Source organism: Aulonocara stuartgranti, assembly GCF_965226115.1.
Source record: "Aulonocara stuartgranti genome assembly, chromosome: 17".
NCBI classification, from domain to species: domain Eukaryota; kingdom Metazoa; phylum Chordata; class Actinopteri; order Cichliformes; family Cichlidae; genus Aulonocara; species Aulonocara stuartgranti.
The window spans coordinates 17485630-17498355 of record NC_138953.1 but is presented as its reverse complement, the minus strand read 5'-3'; the positions used below and the strand labels follow the sequence as shown (position 1 = coordinate 17498355).

Sequence of the window (12726 nt, the reverse complement as noted above, 5' to 3'; positions counted from 1 at the left end):
CATAATTTTGCCGAAAAACAAGAAGAGTAAACTTTAAGTACTGAATATTAGGAGGGGTGATCGTGGCTCAAGAGTTGGGAGTTCGCCTTGTAATCGGAAGGTTGCCGGTTCGAGCCCCGGCTTGGACAGTCTCGGTCGTTGTGTCCTTGGGCAAGACACTTCACCCGTTGCCTACTGGTGGTGGTCAGAGGGCCCGGTGGCGCCAGTGTCCGGCAGCCTCGCCTCTGTCAGTGCGCCCCAGGACAGCTGTGGCTACAATGTAGGTTGCCATCACCAGTGTGTGAATGTGTGGATGACTGGATATTTAAAGCACTTTGGGGTCCTTAGGGACTAGTAAAGCGCTATATAAATACAGGCCATTTACCATGTCACTTATTTATGTGCAAATGTTTAATAACGAAGAACATTAAAACATTACTGTTGGCCACATGTCGGCAAAGTTATGTGACATTAGTGATGTTTGTACTAACTTGGTTTTAAAGCTTTTACTTTAAAATATACACCGTTCAATAGCTGACCTTAATCTTACAGAGAATGATCAAAGCTCATGTAGAAACAAACAAACAAATGAACAAAAGATTTTCTCCTTCATTTCTGTCAAACAAAGCTATATGAAACGTTTCCAGCTGTTAGTATCATGGTTGCTAGGCAACCTGGGCAGCGCAACTGAGGCTAGACCGTCCCATTTCACAAGCCTCACACTTCCGGCCTTAGCGGTCTTTAAGTACGCGGCCCTCGAAGATCGTTGAGGCTGCGTACTTTAAGGCTGCAGACTCTGAATTGGGATACAGCCTGTGTTGGAAGAAAGATTGCTATGAACCATACCTAAAAGCAGGTCAAAAGAAAAATAACGGTATAGAGACAGACTGGGTCCGGATGCAAAGAGACGGTACTTGCAAAAAATAGCGTGCATTGGAAATGTGGACCCGTATGAAATAACGGCAGTGGAGTAGAAACCCTGAAGACCAACCGCTTTTGACGTAGCCTGATATATTTTCGTACCTGTGGAGTCAGCGCGTACACAGCGAACCAATTTCGCAATTATAAATGTCTGGAAGCGCACATCCAATTCACCAACGGTTGGGTACAAGATTTGACTATTTTTAAGCCTGCACGTCGTGAATACGTCATCATTCAAACAAAGGTAAGTCAGCTTGAGTGCTGCGAGTAAAATGCGTTTGATTTCCTCCCGAACATTCAGATTAGTGCAGCATAAATTCATTCATGAGGGAGAATTACAGTGAGAACATGTGGAGGCTGTTAGAGGGATAACATAGTGAGTTCAGTGCATTGATGTGACATTGTCCTGAAGGATTTAGTCATTCTCTATGGTTAAAGAAATTGCACTAATTAATTCATATTTATTATAAATAATCCTTATTACACATCTTCTACGCATTCTATTTTAGTTTTATACATTGATTCATGACCTGCAGAATCTCCTTATCATGTTAGGTGATTCATAATTGTCACTTAAAATCGAACTTTATGCTTTCTCCCTCTTGAAAGTGTTTACATCCTTGCATTACATACTTTAGGTAAATTTTTTGCTGGCAGATTAAAAAAACAAAACAAAAAAAACCCAGGCAGATTTAGAATATAACATGCAGCGTTCTTTAGATGGATGCATAAAAAGATAAAAAATTACATGTATGTGCCAACTTTCTAAACACTTTTACATTTATGATAAAGTAGATTAAACACATTTATGTCGGCCTTGGCTCATAGTTCTTGTCTTTAAATTAACTTTGCCTGTGTGTGTTTCAGGTCCTGCACTCTCAAAGACTGAATGAACCAGCATTGCAGCCATGGGTCACTGTGAGCATCACAGGGAAGGTTGAAGCCGCCCACTGCACCTGTATGGCCGGAGTCGCAGAGACCTGCAGCCATGTCGCTGCTCTTCTGTTTAATGTAGAAGCAACAGTGCAGATCCGTGGCACAAGGACTGTTACAGATGAACCTGCATACTGGGTTTTGCTGGGTAATATGACCAAGATACAGCCAGTGGTTGGACATAAGATAGACTTCTCCTCTTCAGCTGCCCCAAAAAAGGCTCTTGATCAAAACATAAACAAACCATCCGTAGTGACAGGTAAAAGAAGTTCCACCTGCTACCGTGGAGGAGTTGTCTGAACTGATGGGAAAATATTTCTCCAAGCATAGTTCTGTTCTGAATAACCCATCATGTTGTATTTAGGGGGTCTACATTTATGCCTGAAGTGCACTGCCATGTAAATAACTTGCATTTACTGAACATGTTCTTACTAAGTACCTCTGTTCAAAAGTTGAATAAAGAAACAAACTAATGTTTGCCTCTTTTATTTTAAATTAAAACCACTTTGTAGAACATCACATCAGTAGAATCAATGTCATGTATAGTTTACAAATGACAAAATGTTTACATAAAATCATGACAGCATTTAAATAATATCACCCACTACTAGCATTCTGTAATTTACTGTCTCTTTTGAAAACTTATCACTACATAAACAGCACAAGACTTTTAAGAGTATTTAACAAGAGCATTTTCCCTGGTTTTACTAACACACTGGGGCACATGTTCACCAAAATGCAGCAAACCTTCACCATCTTATCCAGGAGGGTCGGCTCTTCACCCACACATGGAAGAAGTTATCTGATTGGCAGGGTGGTGTGTAGCCAGGCCGTTCTCACTCCCGAGGCGTGTTGATGCAGCATGTAGTTTGAAGCAGGGATTTCGTAGTGCCCCATGTGTAGCGTTGGAACCCATCAGGATTTGTTTCATTCATTCCTTCGGCTGGTTTGCCTGCATAATGAAAAAAAAATTAGCAACTCTATGAATAGAACGTAAATCTACAAAATCACTCATTAGGATGTTTGTTCTAATTTGCTATGACCTCAGAGCGCATTGAAAATAAAACTAATAGGCTAGAAAGAGTGATATGAAATTATGTAGAACTTACCCGAATGAAAATGTCTGGAGCACCAACAGATATCTGTGGATGGTAGAGAACTGGATAGCAGCTTGTCTCACAGCTGCTATCCAGGCTAGACGCCTTCTTTTGGTAACGTCCGATACATGAGCTCCCTCACATTGCTTCCAGGTGGGGAAAGAATAAAAATAGAGCCCATTTTCCAGCTTATTCCCTTCCCGATCGTGCGATCTAACATTACAACTGACAACACAGCAAGGATGAACCATTACTCATGCTTTCGCTCCTTTTGCCCTTTGTTTGGCCTACTAAAATGGCGCCTCGGCAGCCTCTATGACGTCACCGAGATCCCAAATGAGACTGTGTGATAAACACAGTGTTTGGCTTGGTCTGCAGCCTCCTCAGGAACAGGACACACGTGATCAGCTGAACTTTCCCCCACAGTTGCTGTCAGAGGGATAACCTGGATTTCTCATCAGTCTTCGCTGTCTCTGGTTCTAAGGACGCTGCCCTTAAAGCATTTATCCAGCTAGGCTTTATTAGTGTACACCACGGCTGGTTGTCACGTTGTTTGTTACTGCCACACAAGAGGGCGCTGTGGAGCTCCTCTGGTATCACACGTTTCACCTGACAGTGTGGTCAGTTTGTGGACATCCACAGAACTCTTAGGGGAGGACGTATTTTGTGATGGGTCTTTGGTAGGTAACAGTTATTTTTCATCATGATCTTGTGTTTATATTGGAAGCTCTCACAGTGTTGGTCGTTATGTTCCCTCTAAGCTGCGCGCGTGTGCAATTGCGCACTGCTGGCACGGTCTCTGCGCACAGAAAAAAAAATCAAACCTGAATTGAAATTAAAATTAAAACTTTAACAATTCTGATTTGCAGTGTTAGTCAGTAAGTGACTGGCTGCTCCCATATGGGATTAGAACGATGCCACCTTATCCAATAGTCCAGCCAATAATGCGATTCACATTTGTATATGCGCAGCTAATCAACATTGTTGACAGGCTATGACAGCATCCTTATGTGCCAACACCGGTGTTTTAGCTAGAAAAGCAGTGTGGCTGATGTGGAGAGAAACCGCCTTAATGACAACGTGGACAACCATTGGAGATGTGACCAGGACAGACGGAACAATTGGCGGAAAAAGTGTGGACTTTATACCAGTTTTTAAATTGTGTTGATAGGCCACGAAAACCAGAGTTATGATAAAAATATTTGCAATGTTTGGTTTTCTTCCTGAGCACTATTGTTGTTTATATTTACTGCGAAGAAATGGTAAAAACGGCGTTTTATAAGGAAAACGCTCGAAAGCCCTCTCCGCCTGTGAGGAAAGATGAAACCAAAAAAACCCACCCTTTCCTATTGGTGGAAAAATGTACCATGTCAACCAATCAAAGAATGAGATGGCAACATGGCATTTAGTTGTTTAGGGAGGGGGGAAGTTTTAGGAGTGACGGCAGTGTTTTGAGATGTGAGAGATTTGCTACGTTTAGCGCAAATCTTGTGTTAGTGTGTAGTGTAGTCAATAGTTTTGTTGTGTGTGTCAGAACAATGAGGCGACTACTGAATGTTACAGGTGTTACAGGAGTGATACATCTCCTGTTGTCAGGCCTGCAGGTATCAGGCTGTTCTCCTTTATCTCATAGTGGACAGAAATTACTTTTTGGAGTGGCACAAATAATTTGTGTGACATCAAATTTGATGCAGAACAGCTGATTTTTCTGTAAATAGTTTGAAATGTTTATTTAAAAAAACGCCTTAGCTGCATTTTTAGGTAAACAGCTGCAACAAACGTTGTTGTTTGCATAACTAAGTTACTTTTTTGAAGAAGTAACTATATAATTAATTGCCCAACATTGGTCATTATTTACTGTATTTCGCAGACAGAGAGTTACAGGACTCTCTCCCAGACCACAGACTCATAATACAAGTCAGAGCTTTATATATATATAAAAAAAAGAAAGTTGTGTTTTCAAAATTGGAGTTCAAGTTATTTTTACTTCCAATAGTGTTAACATACTACACAGGTCATGAACAAGATTTCTTTTACATTTTTATTGTAAGTGGGCTAAAGCAGTTAATTAAAAGTAGTGTAACATAAATGTAAACGCTGTAATTTGATTATTTTAATAAACCATGTAACTTGGATGGATTTGATGCTGGCGTGACCACAGTGCACACGTCTGATGTTGCTCACAGTGCTTCAAGGGACCGCTCAGGGAATTTGTGTGTTCGCTCAGACACATGAAAAATTAGAGGGAACATTGGTCGTTAAAAACGGGCATGGGGTCATGCGTGAGAGATGTTCTCCAGCTTCTAATGGCAGACATGTTTTTGTCTCTGTGCTTGCACAGTGGTTTGTGTGAGGACGCCTGGCTTCCATGTGGAGACCGCTTCCTGTTCAGGGGCTGTTCATTTCTGTCTCCATTTAAAAACAGAAAAACAAATCTGTTTTGGAATCATTATTTTTACTGAGATCTCATTGTTGAGTACAGAGACAGCCAGACATGCTGGCTCTTTACTTTAAGTTACAGTTACTCTTGAGTTACAGTTGCTTAATCTCAGTTACAGTTACTTACTGTGAGTTATTGTTACTCTGAGTTACAGTTACTCTGAGCTCTGATGCAGTGAAGAGTGATCACTGCGTCAGTGAGCAGCAGAGCGATGTGATTTTAATGTGTGATGTGACGTCACGTGACGGTTGTGTTTTCTTCCTTGTGTTTTTTATGTTTGCGGTGAAATAAAGTTTGGAGACAGGATGTCGTGAGTAATTTCAGTCTGAGCGCCTCTCAGAGGGAGCTGATGAAGAGGAGGAGGAGCGGCTGCGGGGCGCAGGGCGGGGCGTCGGCGCGCAGCAGCAGCAGCAGCTCCATCACCGACACCGTCACCGACCTGCTGGCGTCTGCGGGCTGCGGCATGGACCCCGCTGCCCGGCCTGTCTGTGAGTGTGGGCCGGTCCGGTGCTGCTTCCCGCGGTTCTGATGGTGAAGGCGGTGCGCGCTCAGAGAAGCGGAGCGGACACAGACCTGTGCGCGTGGCGCGGCTCGCGCTCCGATGCAGCAGCGGGAGGAGGAGGAGGAGGCGCCATTGTTTGGATGCGCAGCAGATTGAGAGGAAGAAGGCCAGGGATCGCGCGCGCTGACCGGGACACGCGCACCATGCTGCACCCGTTGTTCCTCGCGCTCCACCTGCTCTGCTTCACCCAGGTAAGGAGCCGCACTTCCGGCCGCAGCGGCTTTGTTCGACCGCAGGAACCGGGGAAGGGAAGGAGGGAGGTGTGTGTGTGTGTGTGCGCGCGCGCGGCGGACACGCGACAGCCAGCAGCTCGATGTGTCTGCGGAAAGTGGGTCAGTCGGCTGCAGCATCACACACACACATAGACTCAGACTCACACACTCAGTCTCACACGCACGCCACACAAATACAGACGGACTCACACACACACACACCCATACACACAGACTATCACATTCAGTCTCACAGGCACACTGCACACACATGCGCAAATACAGACTCACACAAAGACACTTACATACACAGTCTCGCACACATCACACACACACACACACACACACACACACACACACACACACACACAGACTCACTCTTAGCTGGTGCATCTGGGTAAATCTACTTTACACTTACAGGTATTAGGAGCAATGGCTTTATTACTGCACTCCTGCACATGCTCAGTCTGTTCTTTGTAAAGAGACTGAGTGGTCATGTGTGAAGCCAGATGTTCCTGATGTTTCTGCTGAAGCCAGAGGTTACTATAGCACCCCCTGTGGGTGTAGTCCATCAGCTGTTGACATCATCACACAGACTCGTCCATTTGTGCTTGCTGTGTGTCGTTTTTGTGGGCACAGTAACACAAGTGAGGTTACAAAAACAGAGAGGTGCCTGACCAGTGATGATGATGTCACTTTTGTCATGCAGTGCTATTCACCGGGGTGAAGATGGCAAGATGATAATGGCCCTGTGACATGCCACCTGTGGACACTTATAAAGCACCCGTCGGTTTCACGGTTAAAGTCAGCCTGTTGTGAAGGACCAGCGAGTGTTGCGCTGATGCTGGACGACTTCCTGTCTGCGAGTTTCTGTTTCCTGTCCCTGTAAAATCATCTGGAAGCTGCAGACTTTTATTTCCTGTTCAGTGTCGAGATAGTTGTGAAGTAACGTGGTAGGTTTACAGTGTAACGGGTTCCCCTCCACCTCGTTATCCTCGCTATCCGCATGCGGCGTTAATATCCTGCTCTGAGCGCTATCTGATGCTCCAAGCTTCCAATTTCCTGTCTTCTGACAGCTGCTCTGATTCGAGGCGCTGAATGTAAAGAGTATGAAGAAGAAGAATTTATGAAGCATTTCCTGTTTCACTGACATCAGCATCTTAAGTTTTGGACTTTTATTTGGACATAATATGACACACATTTTAACAAATGTAACCGTGTGAGGAACTTTTACTTTGAAGAATAAATGTTTTATCCAAATCCAGATTTGTTTTTATCCAAATCTCCTGCTTTGTCTCTAAAATTTCAGGTTTAACAGCAGCGTACTACATTGCCCACAATCCTAAGGAAGACGCTGAAATCACTGATATGTTGCAGCTGTTAGTAAAACATATTTAAAATCAGTGCCATCAACTGTGGCAGTGGGCTGAAGGCCTTGGGAAGGTTTTATGTGGCCCGTGATGAACAAAGACTGTTCATCTCTCCACTGCACCCATCCACTGTTCATGTTGTAGAATGAGACAAGCCTGAATCTCCTCAGTGCAGGTGTAATTTCAGGTCTGGACAGGAACTTTAACAGCTAAGTTAGCTAAGAGCCATGAGGTGGCACATTGAAATTCACTGTACTACTGTGGCCACGCCCCCCAGTGAAACCTATGTCTCAGAGGTCCTTCAGATGAAGCTGACCAAAAATGAAGGCGACCTGATGAAATGTTGAGTTTGGCACCTGAAAACTTCAGAGAACTTCCTGTTTAGCTGTTACTTATGTATTCTGGCTTCCTACCACAGTCCAAAGACATGCAGTTAGGTTACGTCTACACTAGCCCGGATAAAATGGAAAACGGTGTATACATCTGAAAACACTCCGCGTCCACACTATTGTTTTCATTTGTTTTCACAGAGTTGTTCATCCACATTGAAACGCAATACAGGAAACACGTATTGCGTTCAAGCAAGACAATTCGACCTGCCTGATTTCTGTCTGCCGTTTATTTACTTTTCGGCTCTTTGAAATGTCGCGGAAAAGCACAGAGTTTTTTAAAACAATGAGGTGGAGTTGTTGCTCCAGCGCCCCTGCAATCCTGAAAAGGATAAGCGGCAGAGAATGGATGGATGGATGGATGACTTTTGTACATGCGGGTGTAGAGGTGGGAATAGGGGGCGTGTTGCGGGTCCTATTAGTGTTTGGATGAGCTTGGAGTTCAGAGGTCAGATAATAACAGCGGTTTTTTGTATTTTTAGGAAATTGTTTAATGTCAATCAGCTGTTCTCATTATTGTGGCTGTGACATCATCAGTGAGATTTATGGGTGATGCGTGAGCCATCACGTCCTCAGATCTGCATCATGGTTCTGGGGTCACTTCTGGACTGTAAGCCCACAGTAACCATGTGGCGCCGGCTGTGACTCAGAGATCTGTTTAAGTCGGCGCTCCACACGGTCTCTGAATATTCACACATTCGTGACTTTAATGTGCGTCTTGGATTACGTTGGAGGGTTTATCCCTGTATGTGACAGAGGGCAATAATGTGAGGGCATAATCAGAGCGGCGGAGGGTTAACAGAGGCCCGATTAGAATTTAATCAGAGTTAGATCTGCAGAGCAAACACTGAGCTTCTTCTTTGAGCCGCCATGTCGCCCATGCGATTCAGCTGCAGCCGAGTGGAATAACAACGAGTACAACCTCAGACACCCAGAACAGAGGCTGGACGGGCTTCTTTAGGTCAAAGGTTTATAAAGAGCAAGTGCCAGAATGATCCAGAGCCAATCACCACACACGACCAGTCTTCATCCTTCCTCATCCTCTCTGTAGAACATGGAAGGTTCTTCCTGCTTCAGCCCTCTTTCAGAATAACAGTTATCACAGCTCGACTTTGGGTTTTTATCTCCCTACTAATGGGAACGTTTACTTTGAAAGGTCTTATAAATAAGATAGGCTTCCTGTTGGCTTTGATTGTGTAATCAGCTGATGGACCTTTTACGTGTTGTTAGTCACATGATGATGGTTATGGTGAGCTGATGAAGAGAAGGTGATTCGCCACTTTTCCTGCTGAGCTCTAATGAAACGTTTAGGAAGGTCACTAAAGAAGCTCCTCCACCTCCAGCTCCACCACCATGATGCATTGGGATCTGATGAAGGACTGAAAATGATCAACTTCACCCTGAAGCTCTGTGTCATTTCAGAATCCAGACGGTGAGAACAGAAAGCCTCCACGGAGGGACGCATTGTCATTGATTGGTCCACAGTTTCACATGGGGCCATCTGATTGGTTGAATCTAAAATATATATGGAGCTGCAGATCCTTCTGGATCTTTTCTAGTGACAGGCGATGAAAATGAGGTTCACTGAACCCCTCAGTCCACATTTAAGGTCAAGAAAAACATCACTTACAGTAACGTGTTGAATTTAATTCCAGAAGTTAACTTTTAGTTTCCTTCCTCGTGTTCTTTACCAGAGCGTCTTCACATGAGTTAAGACAAACTTCCCTAGTGGACATTAGAGGAACTGCAGCTTTTGGAGTTGATACTTACTTATAAGAAGTTTCTTCTCCATTTTTTGATTACAGCAATGAGCCCCAGCCCTAAATGTCGGACATTTTACCTTATTGTGGTCACATTACCTCATTAGGCTTGTTATAGTACTTGAAATAATCAACCAATCAAGTCCCTGTTCCAGCTTCTTAAGTGTGGGAAAAACATTTTCAGTCTCTTTCTGTTTTTTTACAGATCTTGAGAGCCGTAAACTCGCTTCCCGGAGTTTGATGCCCGATGTTTGTACCTCTGCGTTCCGCTTCATTCGGTTTGGTTGTTGCAGCAGCTTCTTCTGTGGGAACCTGCTTTGGAGAGCTCGTTGGAAAGGTTCTCATTGTTCTGTGAATGAGGCAGAGAGCTGTCAGCCATCTTTTGTTATTCCGGTGAAAGGAAGCACCGCATGAAAAGACCTCTGAGCCTCACCAGGCTACATAAAGAAAAGTGGAGATTTTAGTGTAACACTCTTGTAAGAGAGAGGCCAGAAACATGATGAAGGAAAGGCCTCAGATTGGATTTCATCAGAAAAAAACACCAAGCTGAACTTTTCCATGCAGGAAAAATAGAGTCAAGAGGAATCTGCAGAAGTTGTGAGGCTCAGGTTGTTTTTAGAGTTATGAAATTTACCCTCACCAGACTACATTCAAAAAAGGGAAGATTTACTCTGCTCTAATCAAGCCAAAAAGTCTGAGGTGAGCCATAAAAGTCTGAAAAAAGCCCATCCAGAACACACACCCCCCCCGTCTTCCCCACCTGCCTCCACACAGCTTTGCAGGTTTGCATGATAATGCTGGCAGCTGCCTGAGGGTGAAGCCTCCCGACCCCTGGCTCCACCCCCTGTTGGCTGTCCGTCTGCAGCCATTCACAGGGTCACATTCATTCACTTACTCAGAATCACTTTCCCCTCATGAAAGGATGAGCTGGTGTCCTGACACAACTCTGAGGATTCAGTGTTTTTAGTTTTAGTTTCTACGCTCTGTTTGCTTCTTTCAGTTCATTTGTATTATTTAGAAATTTTAGTGTTACTTTAATTTTGATCTTTTTTATGATCAGCCTACAGTTGTAAGAAGTTCAGAACAAGTTTTACAATAGAAACACTCATCAGGACCTGATCATTAACACAGTTTAATACAGGGGTGTCCAACTCCAGGCCTCAAGGGCTGGTGTCCTACAGACTTTAGATGTGTCTTTGATGCAACACAGCTGATTTAAATGACTAAATTACCTCCTCAACATGTCTTGAAGTTCTCCACAGGCCTGGTAATGAACTAATCATTTGATTCAGGTGTGTTGACCCAGGGTGATATCTAAAACCTGCTGGACACCGGCCTTTGAGGCCTGGAGTTGGACACCCCTGGTTTAATAGAAGCCAAAACCTGCAGTTCCTCTAGCACCCAGCAGAGGCCAAAGCAGTGAGTCAGTCTCCATAGACTGTAATGTTAAAAACTTTACAGCAGAAATAAACATGTTTACAGCCTGATACAGAAGTGTTGTGGTCTCTATAGATAATTTCCCCCTTCATTACAACTGTACCAAACTTTTGTTAAGGAATAAAGATAAGAGTAAGTAAAAGAGAGGAATGAGAAGAAAAGCGTCTCTATACGCAGATGACACAGTTCTATATACAGGAGAAAAAGGAGACTAACAGTTTATCTGGGGTTTATATCAGGAGTTAGAGACACAAACAACTGCACAAGAGGAGAATATTATTGTAAGTCACCTTATTAACTTGCATTAGAGCTTAAAGTTTGCATTATTAGAAGCGTGGCCTCTACCTGCAACCTGCCTTATGTCAACTAATTTGAGTCTCTTAACTGGACCTCTGGACCATATTTGTGCTGTTGGAGCCTTTGGGAGCATTTTTAATTACTTTATCAGACCAATAATATGGCTGCTGTGAGATTACTGTACTAACAGGCTATCCAGGAAGTCTGAGCACCAGTTTTAGGAATTTATTTGGATGTTACCAATTAGCAGGCATCAGCGTCTGTATGTTGTTCCCATACAGTTTTTTCTAAGATGAGTCCAAAAACCAGTGACTGCTTCCATCTTTTATTTACAGTGTGTCGTTACAGACATTGATTGAAAGAAAATTGATCAGTGCTGACAGACCATTGATGTTGTTTTGTTCCTGTCTGAGTATGTACGGCAGTGCTTGACCCTCAGAAAGTCTGTGATCTGCAGAGAAATCGAAAACCTTTCTCTTTGGAAAAGTGTAAGCGGTGCTGAGTGTGTAGCTCTTGGAGCTGTAGGATTAGTTGGTGAGTTAATGAGTGAACAGTGGGTGAAACTAAAGATAACCTGAGGAAATGTGTTGCAGGTTTTGATGTTCAGGCTCTCAGAGGATCTTCTTATTGACCAAACTCGCTGATCAGTGAAACAGCTGGGGTCATGTGATTCTGGCCCGATGTGGGGGCTGGGGGTACATTAGTAGCATTGAGCCCCCATGCTCTGCAGCGTCTCCGTGGTAATCCTGCTGCGCCGCCACCCACCCTAAACGTGGTGCTCCTTTCATCACTGTTGCCATGGCGACAGCAGAGCAGTGGAGCCTTGAATGAGTCAGTGTGGATTTTCTCTTCCACTCTCACTCAGGCTGATGTCGATGGTTGCAATGTGGCGACAGCTCGGGTTGTCACGATACTTGAATTTCTAACTCATCACTGATCCCCAAGAGAGTATTGCATATATGGGAATACTGCAGTACCACAGGAAAAATTAGAGGCTTTAGTGTTTTTCTTTTAAATAGAGACTGGAACAATACAAACAACAACAGAAGTAACAACAGTAACTATGTGACTGGTACTTTAAGGTTGTTTCTGTGCAGCTTCTGGTCGACTTTTCTGCTTCGGTCATAAAGACAAACCGGTCTGTCCACTGACCTCTGAACTTCCTCCTGAAGCTGTGCCTAGTGTTAGTGATGGGAGGGGTTCTTTCAACTCAGAATAGCTGTCTGATCAGATTGTAATTTAAGTATTGATTAATATCTGAGTATCAATTTTTGCCATCTAAAATAAGTTTTCAAAACTTGATTGTGTGAAGCTGACATATACATTCAG

The 12726-nt window shown here is 43.7% G+C and overlaps 1 protein-coding gene across 4 annotated transcripts in view; it reads left to right on the top strand.

Annotated features, from left to right (window-relative positions):
• The first annotated feature begins 240 nt into the window (after positions 1 to 240).
• The window catches only part of ptpro (protein tyrosine phosphatase receptor type O), a 47940-nt gene continuing 35454 nt past the window's right edge, over positions 241 to 12726 (top strand). For 3 of the 4 annotated variants that reach the window (XM_082510435.1, XM_082510434.1, XM_082510432.1), the window contains exons 1-2: positions 3533 to 3610; positions 5664 to 6123. In XM_082510435.1, the coding sequence (XP_082366561.1) occupies positions 5899 to 6123 (225 nt within the window). In that variant the 5' untranslated portion in view covers positions 3533 to 3610; positions 5664 to 5898. Of the gene's footprint in view, positions 260 to 3532; positions 3611 to 5663; positions 6124 to 12726 lie in introns of those variants that run through there. The other variant, XM_082510433.1, reaches the window with a different exon arrangement.